Here is a 17,813-nt window from a genome sequence, read left to right on the forward strand (position 1 = left end):
TCGAAACATTTCATTCCATGTTATTATCCTTCCATTTTATTACAAACATATTTGAAACCTCAACTCCAGTGTGTTGCTTGATGATAAGGTGTCACTCCATTGAATTTGGGGTCCTCTCCCCCCATTTTTGGAGCTGTGAATGAGCCACAAGCCTCTCCTCTGCCCTGGGTGAGACAGGGTTGCTCAGCATACAGGAAAGCTAATAGATGGCAACTTGCAAATTGAGTTGTAGCTTGAAAATTGACTTTTAGTTGAAATTAGGGAAAAAAAAATACCCAGTCTGGGCGGGATCACCCACAAAGGGATCTCAGAAACCAAGTTGCACATGCGGATGATGCCACACAGAGACATGAGGAAGGGAGGAGAAAATGCCCTCTGGTGTTCTGGCCAGCACCCCTCGTGTGCAATTCACCCATGAAGTTACTCCTGCACCCACTCGTGATTCTTTTATTTCTCCACAAGCTCTGCAGCCCTGGCCCTCTGTGTATTTAGGTGCTTAATTCCTGTTTTTTTCAGTGGATAGGAGGCGCTGAATGTCTCTGTGAGCCTGTGCTGCACTCTCCACCCTGTAACCGCTGGGATGTGGCAGGGAGGTGAATCCCTGGAGATCTTGGGTGGCATCCTAGCGAATCCCAAAAGGCAGGGAAGGCATCTGCCTCGCCTGTTATCCCAGCGTTCTCCATCTCTCTTCACCCCTTTGCCCTCCCTGGCCTAACCTGCTCCAATTAATTATTCAGGCGAGGGCCACAGCGCGGCAGCAATCATGAATAACAACGGGTGGCTATTTTTATCCCTAACTCTTGTTACCTTGCGGTCAGGAGCGATGGGTCCCTGCCAGCTCTCTTCACACAGAGCTTGCCGTCCTTGGCAGGAGGAGCACCGCAGCGATTTATGACATTTTTATGGGCTGGGATTCATTTTGACCACCCAAATGCAGGTGAGATCTATGTGCGATCGAGATATAGGTCTCTGAATTCCACTCTGTGCACTGCCCGCTGTACTCACAGGTTGCTTTGAACCCGTATTTTATTTTTTTCTATCCATATTTTATCTGCAGTAAAGCATGCAGATGGTGTTCATTGCTGGATTTAATAGTCTGTCTACTGCAGAGAGAGAAAAACTCTCTCAGAGGTGAGATCTCATGTCAGGTTCTGACAACTTACATAGAATAAATTATATTTCCTTTAGGGACTTAAACAGACTGATTCCTCCAGCCAGTTTATATCCTCACGGCTGAGGTGCCCACTTAAATATCTTGCTATGACCCTGTGAGTGTGGCAGGGGCACACCAAAGGCTTTTCACCACTCCTCGTGCTGCCCCCGCTCATGCCAGCTGCAACGAAAATGAGGAATCTCCAGAAAATCAGGGGAAAGGGTGGATTTGAGGAGCATGGGAAGAGAAATGTGTGTTGCTGAGTGTGGAGAGGCAGGGAGGCTGTTCCGGCTGTGGAGAGCAGCTCTGGAGCTAGCAGGACAGCCTGGAAGATTTAAAAAAGGAAAACAAAAGAAAAAATAAAGAAGAAAAAATAAAAATAAAAAAGGAGGAAAAAAGGAAAAAAAAAAAAGGAAAGAAAACAGATCCTTCATTCTTGCTGACCCGCCAAATTTAATATTCTGTCAAACTATTACAGAGGAGGGCCCAAACACCTGAGAAGGAAAATCTGAACTTTGATGTAGAACGACGTGAGAAAATCTCGCAGAAGCATGACAAATACCCAGGACTTAGGCCACGTTATTTACCCTAAACCAGCCACAGCAGTGACCAGTGACATTTCCAGTGATTCGAGAGGGATCTGGTCCAGGAACGCAAACAGAAAAAGGGAACCAGGGCAGGGGCCGTTTCCTGCTCCTCTTCCGAAACACGAATCGGCTCTGGGGAGACCGAGCAGTGACAACGGTTGTGCCTCAGCGTTTTGCACAGCCCAGCAGGCCCCGGGTGAATATTTACTGCCAACCCTGGGAAAACTGCTTGGAGCTGTAATATTATGCAGGGGACACAAGCCAAGTTTGGGTGCCTGCTACGCCTTGCTGATCAAAATAGCGTTGTCTATTTTTTTATTATTTTTCTCTATTTTTACACAGAGTTTAGATAAAGATTTTTAAGGGATACTAAGAATATTTTTTAACGTGAAGTGGCCGGTTTCCCCGTACAGAGGGGCACCGCTGCCTCCGTTTTCCTGTGATTTCTGCCTGCAACACCCCTCAGGGGACACATCCAAAATTGATCCTTTTCATTGCAAACGCCATGGGACCTGGTTTTCTGTCTTTAGCCCCAAACTCCTGGACTCGCGCTGGGTCACGTAAAAGGGAAAAGTGACGCCCAGCCCGTATGCTTTGGGGCAAAACCACCCAGAAACGGAGCTCCCCAAAATGCAATAGAAAAATAAAAAGTGGGGTGGGGTTTTTTTTGTTTGTTTATTTTTGCCTTTTTTTTTTTTAAATTAATAAAATGGTCTTTTCAGCCGGTCGGTGACCTCCCAGTACCGTGACTGGGACCCCCGGGACGGGACCCCCCGCCCGGCCGCGGCAGCCCACGCGAGATCCGGGGAAGGCAGGTCCCTCCCGCCCTCTCCGCGCGCTGATTGGCTGGTGCTGTCACGCGTCCCTCCCGCGAACGCTATCGCTGCTCCTCCATTGGCTGGCGCGGGGCGGTTCTGACCAATGAGAGGCGCCGCGGGGCGGGAGGGAGGCGGGACTCCCGCGCGGTGGCGGGAAAGGCTCCGGTTTTGGCGCCAAGCAGGGGCGCGGCGGCTGTTGGGCGGTATCGGGCCGGATCGCGGGTGCTGCCGGGGCCAGGCCGGGGCCGCTCCCCTCCCCTGGGCTCACACCGCTTACCCCTCGCAGCGGCGGCGGCATCTGCGCGACCCCCACCACCCCTCTCCGGCTCCCCGACAACATGGCGGCGGCGGGCGGGCTGGAGGACGCGGAGCTGCGGGAGGCGCAGCGCGATTACCTGGATTTCCTGGACGATGAGGTGAGGCCGGGAGCGTGGATGCGCTGGGGGATGCGAATTCCGCATACCTCCCCCCCCGCCCCATCCCTCCCCCCAAGGCCCCGGCGGTTGGGCCCCGCACTCCAAAACGGCCATTGAATGACTCGAGCGTGTCCAGAGAAGGGCAACGGAGCTGGTGCAGGGTCTGGAGCACAGGTGTGATGGGGAGCGGCTGAGGGAACTGGGGGGGTTTAGTCTGGAGAAGAGGAGGCTGAGGGGAGACCTCATGGCCCTCTACAACTCCCTGACAGGAGGGTGCAGAGAGGGGGGATGAGTCTCTTGAGCCAAGGAACCAGCGCCAGGACAAGAGGGAATGGCCTCAAGCTGCGCCAGGGCAGGGTCAGACTGGCTCTTAGGAAGGATTTCTTTGCAGAAGGGGTTGTTGGGCGTTGGAATGGGCTGCCCCGGGCAGTGGTGGAGTCCCCATCCCTGGAGTGGTTGAAGAGTCGGGTTGACCCAGTGCTGAGGGATCTGGTGGAGTTGAGAACAGTCAGTGTGAGGTTAATGGTTGGACTGGATGATCTTCAAGGTCTTTTCCAACCAAGATATTTTTGTGATTCTGGGTTTGGGGAGCACCCGGTCCCTGTGTGTGTCCTGTCCCCCTCCCCACCACTGGCTTGGTTGGGTCGAGCTCTGCAGGATGGGGGATGTCTCAGAGAGGTGGTCATGCAAAGCAAGTGGGTTTTTTGGGTGTTTTACCCCCACCCTTTCTTGCAGGAAGACCAAGGGATTTATCACAGTAAAGTCCGGGACATGATCAGTGACAACCAGTATCGCCTCATCGTCAGCATCAATGACCTGCGGCGGAAGAACGAGAAAAGAGCCAACCGGTGGGTGTGGGGCAGTGGGGTTTGCCTCTGGCACCCTGCCTTGGGTGGGCTTTCGGAGATCCAGCCTTGGTTTTGCACGTTCTTTGTGGCAAGGAAGGGCCAAACCTTGTCCTGTGCACCAGGTCCCATGTGAAAGGCTGATCTGTTCTTTTCCCCCATGACACCCATCCCATCCAAGTCATAGAATCACAGACTGGTTTGGATTCGAAGGGATCTCAGAGATCATCTAGTTCCAGCCCCCCTGCCACGGCAGGGACACCTTCCACTAGCCCAGGTTGCCCAAAGCCCCGTCCAACCTGGCCTTGAACCCTTCCAGGGAGGGGGCAGCCACAGCTTCTCTGGGCAACCTGTGCCAGTGTCTCACCACCCTCACAGGGAAGAATTTCTTCCTTACATCTCATCTAAATCTACCTTCTTTCAGTTTAAAACCATTACCCCTTGTCCTGTCACTGCACTCCCTGATCAAGAGTCCCTCCCCATCTTTCCTGTAGCCCCTTTCAGTCCTGGGAGGCCGCTCTAAGGTCTCCCCGGAGCCTTCTCTTCTCCAGCTGAACACCCCCAACTCTCTCAGCCTGTCCTCACAGGGGAGGTGCTCCAGCCCCCCGAGCATCTTTGTGGCCTCCTCTGGACCCGCTTGAGCAGGTCCATGTCCTTCTGATGTTGGTGCACCCAGAGCTGGACACAGCACTGCAGGGAGGTCTCATGAGAGCAGAGTAGAGGGGGGAGAATCCCCTCCCTCGACCTGCTGGCCACACTGCTCTGGATGCAGCCCAGGACACTCTGGATTTCTGGGCTGTGAGTGCACATTGCTGGCTCACAGTCAGTTTTCATCCACTAATACCCCCAATTCCTTCTCTGCAGGGCTGCTCTCCATCCACTCATCACCCAGCCTGTATTTATGCTTTGGATTGCCCTGACTCATGTGCAGGACCTTGCACTTGGCTTGAAAACCCTTGTTTTGGCAAAAATGATTTGCAGCAAGCTGGGATTAATCGCACGATGTAAATCATCTCCTTTTTTAGGATGCTTGGGGATATTTTGGACCAGGCTTGCCAATCTGCTCAGGGACATGTGCGGCTTTCATCTGTGGTTGAATTTGTTCAGCTCCTGGCTGTTAGTGGCAGTGGACCTGACACAGAGCTATGATGAGCTTTGGGGGTTTTTTTGCCTCTTGCTCCTAGTAAACTCATGGAACACATGGAGGCATGGGAAAAGTGTTGAGAAGGAAGGCAGAAGGGTCCGTGTTACGGAGGCTCTCATATAAACAACCAACCACCAAAAATTAAAAATTTATTATTAACACAATTAACTAGCCCTCCACAAACTACAGGTTCGAATGTCTGTGAGAGGAGAACAGAACAACTTCCTAGGGTTTAATGACAACCCAAAACGCTCTATCACTCACCTAACAATGAGGGCTCTCAACCTCGAGGACCTGCTCAGGGCAGCGTCCCAACCCAAGTCACCTCGAGGAGTTTCCTTGGGCAGTGTCCCGACCCAAGGGGAGAGTCCTCGACCGCAGCGTGCTGCTCCAGGGGACAAACTCAGAGTGTCTGCCCCAGGGGACTCCATTTATACCCAGGCTGAATCTGACCTGTAGTCAATAGCAGCTCCCACTGGCCAAAGGCCCCAATTACCGTGAAGCCCCGAAAGCAAAGGCAGTCAGGAGCTGCTACACTTCAGCAACCAAGAAGCCTTATTTTCATTGGGTGGGTGCACCTGTCACAGTCTAATGGGTCCACATCATCACCTCCCTCTGTTGCAGGCTCTTGAGCAATGCCTTTGAGGAGCTGATCGCCTTCCAGCGTGCCCTGAAGGATTTCGTTGCCTCGGTCGATGCCACCTACGCCAAGCAGTACGAGGACTTCTACATTGGACTGGAGGGCAGCTTCGGCTCCAAGCATGTGTCACCGCGGACGCTGACGGCCTGTTTCCTCAGCTGCATTGTCTGTGTGGAGGGCATCGTGACAAAATGTGAGACTGGTGGCCAACCCAGGGGCTTTTTGGGGGTGGTGGGTCCAGGTGTTTGCTACGGAGATGCTGGAGTCCCACCAGGAGCTGTGGTACATCCTGGCAACCTGGGCAGAGGTGTTTTGCTGATTAAGGATACCAATTAAACTCAGACACCAGAGTGAAAAGAGTAGGTGTATTTTACTAGTGATAACTAAATAATGTAACAGAGTAATACAGAAAACATGCAGTAAGAAAAGACAGAATAGTGCACCTAAAGCAACAAATAGGAAAATACAGGGTAATGCATGAAAACATTACTACATGAGAGTGAGAATAGTGATTAAGAAAGATACATCACCACTTGCACCCATTACCATCATCTAGATCCGCAGGCGCTGGGGAGCCCTGGTTACAGTGAGGATTTGGAGAGCCTTTCCTGGCAAGTGGGAAGTCCTACATGGTGTGTCTGCCTGTAGGTGAGGCATCCAAAGTCGCTGCAAGCAGGTCCAGCCTTATGTACCAAAACTCAGCAAGCCAGAATAACTGGCACCTTTGTTTTGAGCAGAAAATTTCTGGTTTCATTCTCTGTTGGATTCTACCCAAAGCCTGGCCAGGGCTCGTGGAGGGGGGAAACCAAGGGAGTTTCCAACAAGGCTGAATAATTGGATTCTCAGCCTTGAACAAGGCTGAGAAAGGAAAGTTGGATACATTCTCTCAGACTTTCATCCTCACTACTGATTATATTCTGTCTAAGCTGCATCTTTCGCTGGTGAGTTTACAGATTTTGTTAATGATTACATACTAAGTTAGCAGCTTCGGCTCGGGGCCCGTTGTTCAGGCTTCAGTATTTCAACACTTTAGCACTTTTTACATCAGCATAGGTGGTTTGTTATAACCTGGTACAATACCTACTAGCACAATGGTTATCAGTTATAAAATATACAGGATTCATCTATAGGTCAACTCTGGCTTGGGCCTGTTGTCCAAGCCTTAGCACTTCAAGAGGGAACAGGGGGTTTGGCAGAAGGTCTTGAGTGTTGGGATGGTCTTTGAGCTCAGCAGATCCTGGCCATGGTTGACAGCGGGTTGTGTCCCAAGTGTATTTTAGCGTTGGAGACCCAGCTGGGGGCTGTCCTGACAGAGGGGTGGGACATCCCTGCCCTTAACTCCTCTTTCTTCCAACCTCAGGCTCTCTGGTTCGTCCGAAGATTGTCCGGAGTGTCCATTATTGCCCAGCTACCAAGAAGACTATTGAACGCCGATACACAGACATGACCTCCTTGGATGCTTTCCCATCCAGCTCTGTCTACCCTACAAAGGTGAGGTGAAGTTGCCTTGTGGGAAGCATCAGCAGGTTCCTCTGGGGAGAATGTGCCAGCTCTGAGCCCAGGGCTCAAATCCCAGTGCATCCCTTCTCCCTCTGGCAACGTAGCCCATAAAGTAGAAAGAAGACACATTGCACGTGTGAAAGTCCCAGAGAGCTGCTGGGAACATGTGAAGAAAGTCACTGTTGGACACAAGGCCACCAGACCTGCTAGTTCAGATGTTGGTTATGATCTTGGTTCTGCTGTAACATGGTTTCTTGGAGGCTTCTCAGCCAGTCTTGTTGCTCCTGGGACTCAGCGTGGGCATGCCTGTGCTGTCCTGGAAGGTGTACACACCCTTGGGTGGAGGGTTTGCCCCGTGTTTGGGAACAGAGGAAGGTTGACCTGAGCTTTGTTTCCATTGTGCTCACAGCCTGCTGCATGGGTGGTGTGTCACCATTGACTGCGGTATGGACAGGGTTTGGCAGACCTAAAGTACCAGCAGTGGTGGGTGTTGGCAACTTTAGACTGGGGGGGGTGGCTGTGGAGCTGTGGAGCTGATAAAGAAGCTCTTTCCAGCAGTCTTGTGTATGGTGGGTGATGCAGCCTGTCTTCCCACTGCTCAGCTGACCCACCTCTTCTCCCTGTTCTCCTGAAAAATGGTGCTAGTCTTTTTATTGGGGTTCTTCCTCTAGGATGAAGAGAATAACCCCCTGGAGACAGAGTTTGGGCTTTCGGTCTACAAGGACCATCAGACCATCACCATCCAGGAGATGCCCGAGAAGGCACCAGCAGGGCAGCTGCCACGCTCAGTGGATGTCGTTCTGGATGATGACCTGGTGGACAAGGTGAAGCCTGGGGACCGCATCCAGGTGGTGGGAACGTACCGCTGCTTGCCAGGAAAGAAGGGGGGTTACACTTCAGGGACTTTCAGGTGAGCCTTCTTTTGTCTTCACTTTGGCCCTCCCACCCTTTTTAGTCGGGTCACATCGCTGGAAGATGAGGTGTAGGGCAGGCAGGTGGCCATCACAGTGCTGGGTCAAACATTGGCTTAAATCTACAGAGAGACCTGGACAGACTGGAGTGATGGGCTGAGGCCAAATGTAGGAGTTTCAATAAGGCCAAATGCCGGGTGCTGCACTTGGGCCACAACAACCCCCAGCAGCGCTACAGGCTTGGGGAGGAGTGGCTGGAGAGCTGCCAGTCAGAGAGGGACCTGGGGGTGTTGATTGACAGCTGGCTGAACATGAGCCAGCAGTGTGCCCAGGTGGCCAAGAAGGCCAATGGTATCCTGGCTTGCATCAGAAATAGCGTGGCCAGCAGGGACAGGGAAGGGATCTTACCCCTGTACTCGGCACTGGTGAGGCTGCATCTCGATTACTGTGTTCAGTTTTGGGCCCCTCACTACAAAAAGGCCATTGAATGACTCGAGCGTGTCCAGAGAAGGGCAACGGAGCTGGTGCAGGGTCTGGAGCATAGGTCTGATGGGGAGCGGCTGAGGGAACTGGGGAGATGTAGTCTGGAGAAGAGGAGGCTGAGGGGAGACCTCATCGCCCTCTACAACTCCCTGAAAGGAGGTTGCAGAGAGCTGGGGATGAGTCTCTTGAACCAAGGAACAAGCGATAGAACAAGAGGGAATGGCCTCAAGCTGTGCCAGGGAAGGTTCAGACTAGATATTAGGAAACATTTCTTTCCAGAAGGGGTTGTTGGGCGTTGGAATGGGCTGCCCCGGGCAGTGGTGGAGTCCCCATCCCTGGAGGGGTTGAAGAGTTGGGTTGACCCAGTGCTGAGGGATCTGGTGGAGTTGAGAACGGTCAGTGTGAGGTTAATGGTTGGACTGGATGATCTTCAAGGTCTTTTCCAACCGAGATGATTCTGTGAAATCACTTGGAAGTGATTTGCACCTTGCTTAACACAGTGTGTAGCTGTGAGCTCCAGCTGTGCACAGAGGGTGTTGGATGCTCTTAAAGATGCTCCATTGATGGCCCAGTGCAGTCAGATAGAAGGGGCTACAGCTCTTGAACCTTTCCAGCTCCCTCCAGGACTTTGTAGAGCAAATGATGACCCTGTGGAAGTTTCTGCTGTGTTGTTGCTGTGACCTGCAGACTCTGTGGGCTTTGCAGACCTGATCATGGCTGTGTCCCTTCTCCAGGACTATCCTCATTGCCTGCCATGTGAAGCAGATGAGTAAAGATGTCCGGCCTCTCTACTCTGCTGCTGACGTGGCCAAGATCAAGAGATTCAGCAAGAGTCGCTCCAAGGTATTTAATATCCAGAAGGCAGGCTTGTGTCAGCGCATGAGGTTTCAGCTAGAGCAGCTTTAAGGCTTGGCATGTGGCTAAGGAGGTGTCTTCTTGCATTGCAAGTAACTCTTCAACCCTCTTAGCAATGTTGCTGGATTTTCTGCTCACTTTCTTTGTATTTTGTGCTTAGGTTTTGATGAGGTACTGTTTGGTGTTTTTTTTTTTTTGTGGCTGCTTCTGTACTGCTAGCAGAGTATCCTTCCTGCCCGCTGGCAGCTCGGCTGTGCATGGCTGTTGAGACACAGATTTGTCTGTGTTGTGTGTGTCCTGACCCTGCCAGCTGGTTGCTAGAGGATTTCCCCTGCAGGAGAAACACCTCTCTCTTCTCCACACCCAAAACCAGGTCTTCCCCAACCTGGTCTTATGCTCAGAACCTTTGCTTCACAGTGTGGAGAGGAGAAAGCCTTGCTCTCACAGGGCTTGCTGCTTCCAGTGACTGGGTGACTGTGACAGGGTGGTCTAGTACTTCAGAGTCCCATTGAAAGAAAACTCTGGCAAATGGTCTTTTCCTTTCTAAATAACCTTCATCCATGGGATTCTGTGATTGGAATAAGCTCATTTTTAGTGTTGAAATGGATTTGTGGAGCATTGCTCCTTGCTCTTATTTGCTACAGTCCATCTGATAGGCCGTGCTTTGCCTCTTCTGCCTTAGGATATCTTTGACCAGCTGGCGAGATCCCTGGCTCCCAGCATCCATGGACATGAGTACATCAAGAAGGCCCTTCTCTGCATGCTGCTTGGAGGGGTGGAGAAGGTCCTGGAGAATGGGAGCCGCATCCGAGGAGACATCAACATCTTGCTGATAGGTCTGGAAAGGCTAGGCAGCGTCACCCTCAGTTGGTGTTGTTGGGGGGTGAGATAAAGGAGCATTTTTCTGGGCTTAGTTTCATAGAGTAATTGAGGTTAGATGGGACCTCTGGAGGCCTCTGGTGGCCTCTGGTCCAAGCACGTGCGCAGGACAGAGCCAGTGTCACTAGTAGACCAGGTTGCTTTGGTACTTGTCCTGTTGCTTTTGAACATCTCCAGGGATGGGATCCCGTGACCTCTTGTGGGCCACTATACCCGTGTTTGACCGCCCTCAAGGAGATTTCTTTTCTACCATCCAATTGGGATTTCCTGTGCTCCAAGTTGTCCCCATTGCCTCTGTTCCCATCGCTGTGCACCTCTCAGCTCTAGCTTCATCTCTGTTTCCTCCCATTGCGTCACTGAGGAGGGCGAGAAGATCATCTGATTACCTTAGTTTCTGTCCCCTTCCCCACACCCCTGCACTGAGGAGCCCCAAACTGGACACAGTATCCAGGTGATGTGTGGTAACTGAACGTGCTCTTCCCCATTTCAGGAGATCCTTCTGTTGCCAAGTCTCAGCTGCTGCGGTACGTGCTCAGCACCGCGCCCCGCGCCATCCCCACCACTGGCAGAGGCTCCTCTGGCGTTGGCTTGACTGCTGCTGTCACCACGGACCAAGAAACTGGTGAGAACCAGGCCGATTCCTGGTGGGAGCTCTCAGAGGGATGATGCTTAATACCTGGGAGAGACTCTGCAAGATCCAGGGCTGCCGTTTGTTCTGCAGTGATGCTCACAGGACTTGCTCCATCCAGAAGCTTTATGGCAATGGTGTTTAGGGGTATTTTCTCCACCTCTGTTAGGCAGTGGTCTTCTCTATTCCTCTTCTGCTTGGTGAGGGCTAGCAGCAGCCTGGGTCTTGTTGTCTTCCTCGTGGGCTTGCTCCTCATCCTAAATGTCCTCCTTCTGTCCAGTTGGGTAGGAGATGGGCAACCCTGAAGGGTGCTGGTGTTCTTTGAGGCTTAGCCTGGACACAGGGGTTGGTGCTGCGGTGGAGGGACAGGGCATGAGATGTGGGGGGCTGTTGAATGGTGGTCGACCCTCTTTTTCTCCCACCCCATCACAGGCGAACGGCGCCTGGAAGCAGGGGCCATGGTGTTGGCTGACCGGGGAGTGGTGTGCATTGATGAGTTCGACAAGATGTCTGACATTGACCGCACGGCCATCCACGAGGTGATGGAGCAGGGCCGCGTCACCATCGCCAAGGCTGGCATCCACGCCCGCCTCAACTCCCGCTGCAGCGTCCTGGCGGCGGCCAACCCCGTCTATGGCCGGGTGAGTGCTGGTGTTTGCTGGTCCCCTCCATGGGGAAGGGTGCTGGGAGCCGTCTTGGTGGAGGAGGCAGCTGGTAAAACCCAAAAGATCCCCAAAACCAATGACTTGGTTCTTGCTGGGACTGGGATCCATGGGGCAGTGAAGACGTGGTTAGTTTGGTCACTGTTTCTGTTCGTGTCCCTCCTGGAGGAGAGGAGGGCTCAGGTTTCTTACCCTGTTTCAGTTCTGCCTGGGTGTCTCAGGGCAGCCTAGTGGATCCTCAACCTTGTCAACAACCTCAGTCTTGGTATCTAATCTGGGATCACAAAAAATACGTGTTTTCCTTAGAAATAAGAGCTACGCCCACCTTCCAGATAGGGAAAAGAAGCCTTACTGCTGCAGTAAGCTGAGTTTAGTGTGGTGTCCAGCTGCCTGGGTATCCATCCTTTAAGGCCTGGTCCTCCCAGCCTTCCTGGCAGCCAAGACTGGCCCACGAGGGTTTCTCGTAACCCCTTTATCGTCCTCTTGCAGTATGACCAGTACAAGACGCCCATGGAGAACATTGGCCTGCAGGACTCCTTGCTCTCCCGCTTTGACCTGCTCTTCATCGTGCTGGACCAGATGGACCCCGAGCAGGACAGGGAGATCTCAGACCACGTCCTGCGGATGCATCGCTACCGCAACCCCAATGAGCAGGATGGGGATGGTGAGTTGCTTTTAGCTGCAACCTCCTGCTGCTCAGTGCTGTTCTCCCTTGTCACCCCTTGGTGGCAGCTCTTTGGGTTCAGCATCCTTGGCTTTATTGAGGACTGCTTTTGGTGGCTTTTGGAGGTTGCTCCAGAGGCTAAAAGCCCGTTCTCTGTGACCCTCTTCAGCCATGCCCCTGGGCAGCGCCGTGGAGATCCTGGCTACGGAGGACCCCGACTTCGTGCAGGAGGAGGAACAGGAGCTCCAAGTGTATGAGAAGCATGACGACCTCCTGCACGGGCCCAACCGCCGCAAGTGAGTCCATCCCACGTCCCCTGGAGCTCTCTGGGGGTTTCCAGCACTATGAGTTGATGGGTTTGGCTTGAGTGTCCAGGCAGTGGCTGGTGGCAGGTGCCAGTGATGCTCCAGATGGTCCACGGGGAGGTATGTGGGCAGGATGCCAAGGGAGCCCTGCTCTGGGCTTGATCTCTCATGCCAGGCAGGTGGGGAGCATCTCCAGGAGCTGGAATTCCCCCCATGCCTGGATGCTCACGAAGGATAAAAAGTGGGAAGCCCACTTCTGCAAACACCCTTTGCCTGTCCCCACCTTGGAGGACACACGTGTGCATGGATTCCCCACAGGGAGAAGATCGTCAGCATGGAGTTCATGAGGAAGTACATCCACGTGGCAAAGATGATTAAGCCCGTCTTGACCCAGGAGTCGGCGAGCTACATTGCGGAGGAGTACTCCCGCCTGCGCAGCCAGAGCCAGATAAACTCAGACATCGCCAGGGTGAGCCCCAGGAGCAGCTCCCTCTTGGGCTAGGAGGAGGGAAACTGAGGCACAGGCTCCCCTCTCCCCTTATGGGTGTTTTCCACCCTGGACGTGACACCTCTCAGGGAGGTGGGATGCTGCGGTGGGGGTCACCCTTGCAGAGACGCCTCTCTTTGTCCCCCCAGACCTCCCCTGTCACGGCCCGTACCCTGGAGACCCTGATCCGCCTCTCCACGGCCCACGCCAAGGCCAGGATGAACAAAACTGTTGATCTGCAGGACGCCGAGGCGGCTGTGGAGCTGGTGCAGTTTGCCTACTTCAAAAAGGTGGGGGGAAGGTGTCCCTTGGCTCCTGGGGAGTCCTAAAATTGTCATGGGAAGGGTTGGGTTTGGTGCAGGCTGAGCACCCCAGGCTACTGGTGGGGTTCTTTCCTGGTGATAGTGTGGGATGAGGCCACCATGGTGGGATCTTGGTCCCTTGGGATTGGTCCCCTAAAAGCAGCTTGAGTGGAGAAGCGGGCAGAGTCCATCCTGTCTTTGCCCTGCAGGTGCTGGAGAAGGAGAAGAAGCGCAGAAAGCAAGCGGAGGATGACTCGGAGACTGAGAAGGAGGAGGATGAGGAGTCGCAGCCCAAGGAGGAGGGCAGGACGAGGAGGTAGGAGCTGGAGCAAGGAGCAGGGTGAGATGTCATGCAAGGGGCACCAGCCTCTTCTGAGCTCACAGCGGGCAGCTCTGGCCTTGGGGAAAGAAATGATGAGGGTAGTGAGACCCTGGCACAGGTTGCCCACAGAAGCTGTGGCTGCCCCCTCCCTGGAGGGGTTCAAGGCCAGGTTGGACGGGGCTTTGGGCAACCTGGGCTAGTGGAAGGTGTCCCTGACCATGGCAGGGGGGCTGGACTAGGTGATCCAACCCAAACCCTTCTGTGATCCTGTGACTGTCTACCACCCTTGGGGCTGGTGCTGGCTTGGGTCCCGTGCCAGGGGCAGGGCTTTGTGGCTCTACCCACAGGTACCCTGCGTGGTCTTGGACAGATGCCTCCAGCAGCTCAGGGTTTGGGGGGTGGTCCTGAGGTCTGCAGTTTGGCTGGAGCAGGGGTGACCTCTTCTTCCTCCACCCAGGAGAAAGAAGGCACGCACAGGAGGCGAGGGGGACTCTTACGACCCGTATGACTTCAGTGACGCTGAGGAGGAGATGCCGGAGGGTGAGTCCCTGGGGTTTCGGTGGCACCTGGCTCCCGAGGATGCTGCTGCCTTCTGCCCTGATAGTTCTGCACACCCTGGGGGGCAGCGAGTCACTCAAGGTCCCTGGCATAGTGTGGCACCATTCAGCCCCACAAGATGAATTTTTTTTTAAACCCTCCATGGCTCTGTGGGACAGGAGGGTTAGTACTGCTGATAGTGTTTTGGTTTTTTTTTTTTCTGTCTACTTATAGAATCACAGAATCATAGAATCATTCAGGTTGGAAAAGACCCTTGGGATCATCGAGTCCAACCATCAGCCCGACTCTACAAAGTTCTCCCCTACACCACATCCCCCAACAGCTCATCCAAACAACCCTTAAACACATCCAGGGATGGGGACTCCACCCTCTCCCTGGGCAGCCTATTCCACTCTCTGACCACTCTTGCTGGGAAACATTTTCTCCTCATGTCCAGTCTGAACCTCCCCTGTTGGAGTTTAAAGCCGTTCCCTCTTGTTCTGTCACTAATTCCCTGGGAGAAGAGACCAGCACCAACCTCTCTACAATGTCCTTTCAGGGAGCTGTAGAGAGTGATGAGGTCTCCCCTCAGCCTTCTCCTCCTCACACTGAACAGTCCCAGCTCCTTCCATCGCTCCTCACAGGATTTATTCTCCAGGCCCTTCCCCAGCTTCGTTGCCCTCCTCTGCACTCCCTCCAGCCCCTCGAGATCTCTCTCGGATTGAGGTGCCCAAAACTGGACACAACACTCCAGGTGTGGCCTCACCAGTGCAGAGCACAGGGGGACTATCACCTCCCTGCTTCTGCTGGTCACGCTATTTCTAACACAAGCCAGGATGCCGTTGGCTTTCTTGGCCACCTGGGCACACTGCCGGCTCCTGTTCAGCTGCTTGTCAATGAGAACCCCCAGATCCTTCCACACAGCTCTCCAGCCACACCTCCCCAAGCCTGTAGCCATGCAGGGAGTTGTTGTGGCCCAAGTGCAGGACCTGGCACTTGGCCTTGTTGAAGCTCACTTCCAAACTGCTGCAGAAGTAACAACATTGGGAGGGAGTTTGGCATCACCCACCGCATCCTAAGGCCAAGTGCTTTTGCTCTCTGTGTGCTTGGTCACCAGGCAGGTTGAAGGTAACTCTTCCTTCTGCTCCAGTCCAGGCACATACTCCGAAGACACCCGAAGCCTCGGCTGCTGGCGAAGCAAAGAAGCTGGAGCTGCCTGAGCCAAGGTGAGTGGGAGCTTGGAGGAGGCATCTGTCCCTGTGTGTCCCACCTCACCCTGGTGTGTCCAAGCTGTTGTCTGATGCTGGAGATGCGTCTGTGGCGGGTGATCCCAGCTCTGGTTTCTGCTTTCCTGCTGGATGCTGCTTCTGTAATGGGGAAGGGCTGAGGCATCCTGGGCTGGGAAGGAAGGGGAAGGACGTGGGTGTGTCTGTGTGTATGTCTCCAGAGCTGATTACTTCTTGCCTTCCCTGTCCAGGCTGAAAGCGTTCAAGGCTGCTCTCCTGGAGGTCTTCAAAGCTTCCCATGCCCAGTCCGTGGGTCTGAAGAACATGATGGAGTCCATCAACCGTGACAACCCTGAGCCCTTCTCGCTGGCTGAAGTGAAGGAGGCGCTGGCCCACATGCAAGATGACAACCAGATCATGGTGTCCGATGACATTATCTTCTTAATCTGAGCCTCTGGGCAGAATAACCAAAGTTCTTGTGGACTCTCAGCCTGGAGACTGTGTTTGCATTCAACTCTCTCCTGAACGCTTCATGTGGCTGAGCTGAACTTGTGGGAGCTCAAGTCTGTGCACTTTATAGTCCTTCCTCGCTGTGCATTGCTGGCACCGAAAAAGCCAGGAGCTCTGGAAGCTCTTACTGTTGCTGCCTTCAAACTGGAGTATTCAGGAAGATGTTTCTGCAAGGAGCTGAAAGAAAATTTTAGGTGCAAATTATCAATGTTCTTAATGTATTGTTTTTAGCTTTGGTGGTGATAGTTCCAGCCTTTGAATAAAATCTGGATTTAGGGGTCCAACATTCAATAGCCGTGGTGGTTAAGAAGTAATTTGGGGGCTCTACTGTTAGTTGAAGCTTTTATTTTTCCCCTTTTTCCCCAATTACATAGTCTGGATTTGCTTGTCTCACAAGTAAAGATGCCTAATGCTTGTCCTGTTGACTCTGACCAACCTTCCCCCCCCACCCCGACCTTGTGGAAGACAATTTCTGGTAATGCAGGTGGGGACAAGTGTAGTCCTGACCTGCTCCATCACCCATGGCTCAACTTGATTTCTAGATTTCACAGCTCTGCTGGGAGTTTTGGCCCCAAGCAGGTGGGAAGGACCTGGGATGCTCAGAACTACCCAGGGGACGTGTCCCTGCCACAGGTAGGTTTGGTCTCCAGCTGCTGCCTTCGGCCTGGGATTGTGTTTACGTGAATATAATGGGACCACCACAAATGGGAGGAAACTTGTAGCAAAGAAAGGTCAAAGCTACAAGGACCTGCTGCAAATCTTCCTGCATCCTGTGGAAAGTAACCACAATGCCTTCCCTTGATTTTGGGGGATTTGTTGAACCATCTTGCCTTCTGGGAACATATAAGTAACTCTTTAGAGAAGGCTGTTCCTAGAAACCAGCAAGTTGCAGTCAGACTGGTCTTGGCTGCCTGTGATATCAGAGCTGCTGAAGGTTTCGGATTCTTTTTAACTGTTTTTTTTTTGTTTGTTTGGTTTTTTGGGGTGTTTTTTTTATATGTGTGTGTCCTGGTGAGTTTGAGGTTAAGCTTAGGAGAACACCCTGAAGAGCACAGGCTCTTTGCTGTTGTCCTTCCCCATCTCTAGGCACCACACAGTTCATGTGTCCTTGTTTCTGGATGCAATAAATGTTTTGAGTAATAAAAATGTCTAGGTACTGTTTTCCCCATGGCTTGCTGCTTGGATTTAAACTGTTCCCCCTTCTGGGGATGCAACCCTGCACTGCTACAGGAAGCCTTCAGGCAGCTGCCTGCCCCTTTGGCCTCAGGGACGGTGTTGGGCATCTCCTTTCCCACCACGGTGCCTTTGCCTTGGCAGACCAGGCACTTGCAGACATCCCCTAGGGGTGGGTAATAAATGTGGGCAGCTCCTGCCTCTCCTGCTGCAGTTATGTGGCCTCTGCCCACCTGGAGCTACACACCCCAGTGATGTAAGAGGATCTGGTAGTATTGCACAGGGAGAGGGGAAACCCCCATTTTCCTTCTGCAAGGCAGACCAGTTGAATTATAAAAACCTGATTACTGAGCTCCCCTCATCCAATACAGCTCTGACAGCAGGTTTACAGGTCTGGAGGGGATTTTGCATGTTTGCAACTTCCTAAAGGTCTCTGGCTGGATGTATTGCACTTCTGCAGAGTGACTTCAGACCTATGGCCAGCGTCTGGCTTGTAAAACTGCAAAGTTTGGTGAAGGTGAGTTAAACACACAGATGGTCAGAGCTGTTCTGTCTCTGGTTTTATTGCACATCTTCGGTCCTGAGCTTTGTGGTATGGGGAGGGAAGCAGAGCCAGCACGCTCTGCTCCTCCATGGCCACCACCGTGGTGGCTCCTCGCTGCAAAGCCCCTGGGTGGGAGCGATGGGTCAAATGTACCCAGGTGCCTTTTTCAGGGTGGAGGTGGTGTTTTCTTACCGACTTATTCATGGGCAAAGGAACCAATTT

General features: G+C 53.1%; 1 protein-coding gene across 1 annotated transcript; it reads left to right on the plus strand.

The window, feature by feature from the left end:
* Nucleotides 1–2,711: 2,711 nt before the first annotated feature.
* Nucleotides 2,712–16,289, plus strand: MCM3 (minichromosome maintenance complex component 3). Its single transcript, XM_074861359.1, has 17 exons — nt 2,712–2,974; nt 3,710–3,822; nt 5,588–5,796; nt 6,964–7,094; nt 7,775–8,013; nt 9,232–9,340; nt 10,035–10,188; nt 10,722–10,853; nt 11,292–11,500; nt 12,011–12,185; nt 12,355–12,481; nt 12,809–12,959; nt 13,127–13,267; nt 13,489–13,595; nt 14,059–14,141; nt 15,289–15,364; nt 15,616–16,289. Exons 1-17 carry the CDS (start codon nt 2,897–2,899, stop codon nt 15,812–15,814), a joined length of 2,433 nt encoding a protein of 810 aa, XP_074717460.1. The 5' UTR covers nt 2,712–2,896; the 3' UTR covers nt 15,815–16,289.
* The last annotated feature ends 1,524 nt before the right edge of the window (nt 16,290–17,813 follow it).

Source organism: Strix uralensis, chromosome 3 (assembly GCF_047716275.1).
Source record: "Strix uralensis isolate ZFMK-TIS-50842 chromosome 3, bStrUra1, whole genome shotgun sequence".
In the NCBI taxonomy this organism is placed as follows: Eukaryota; Metazoa; Chordata; class Aves; order Strigiformes; family Strigidae; genus Strix; species Strix uralensis.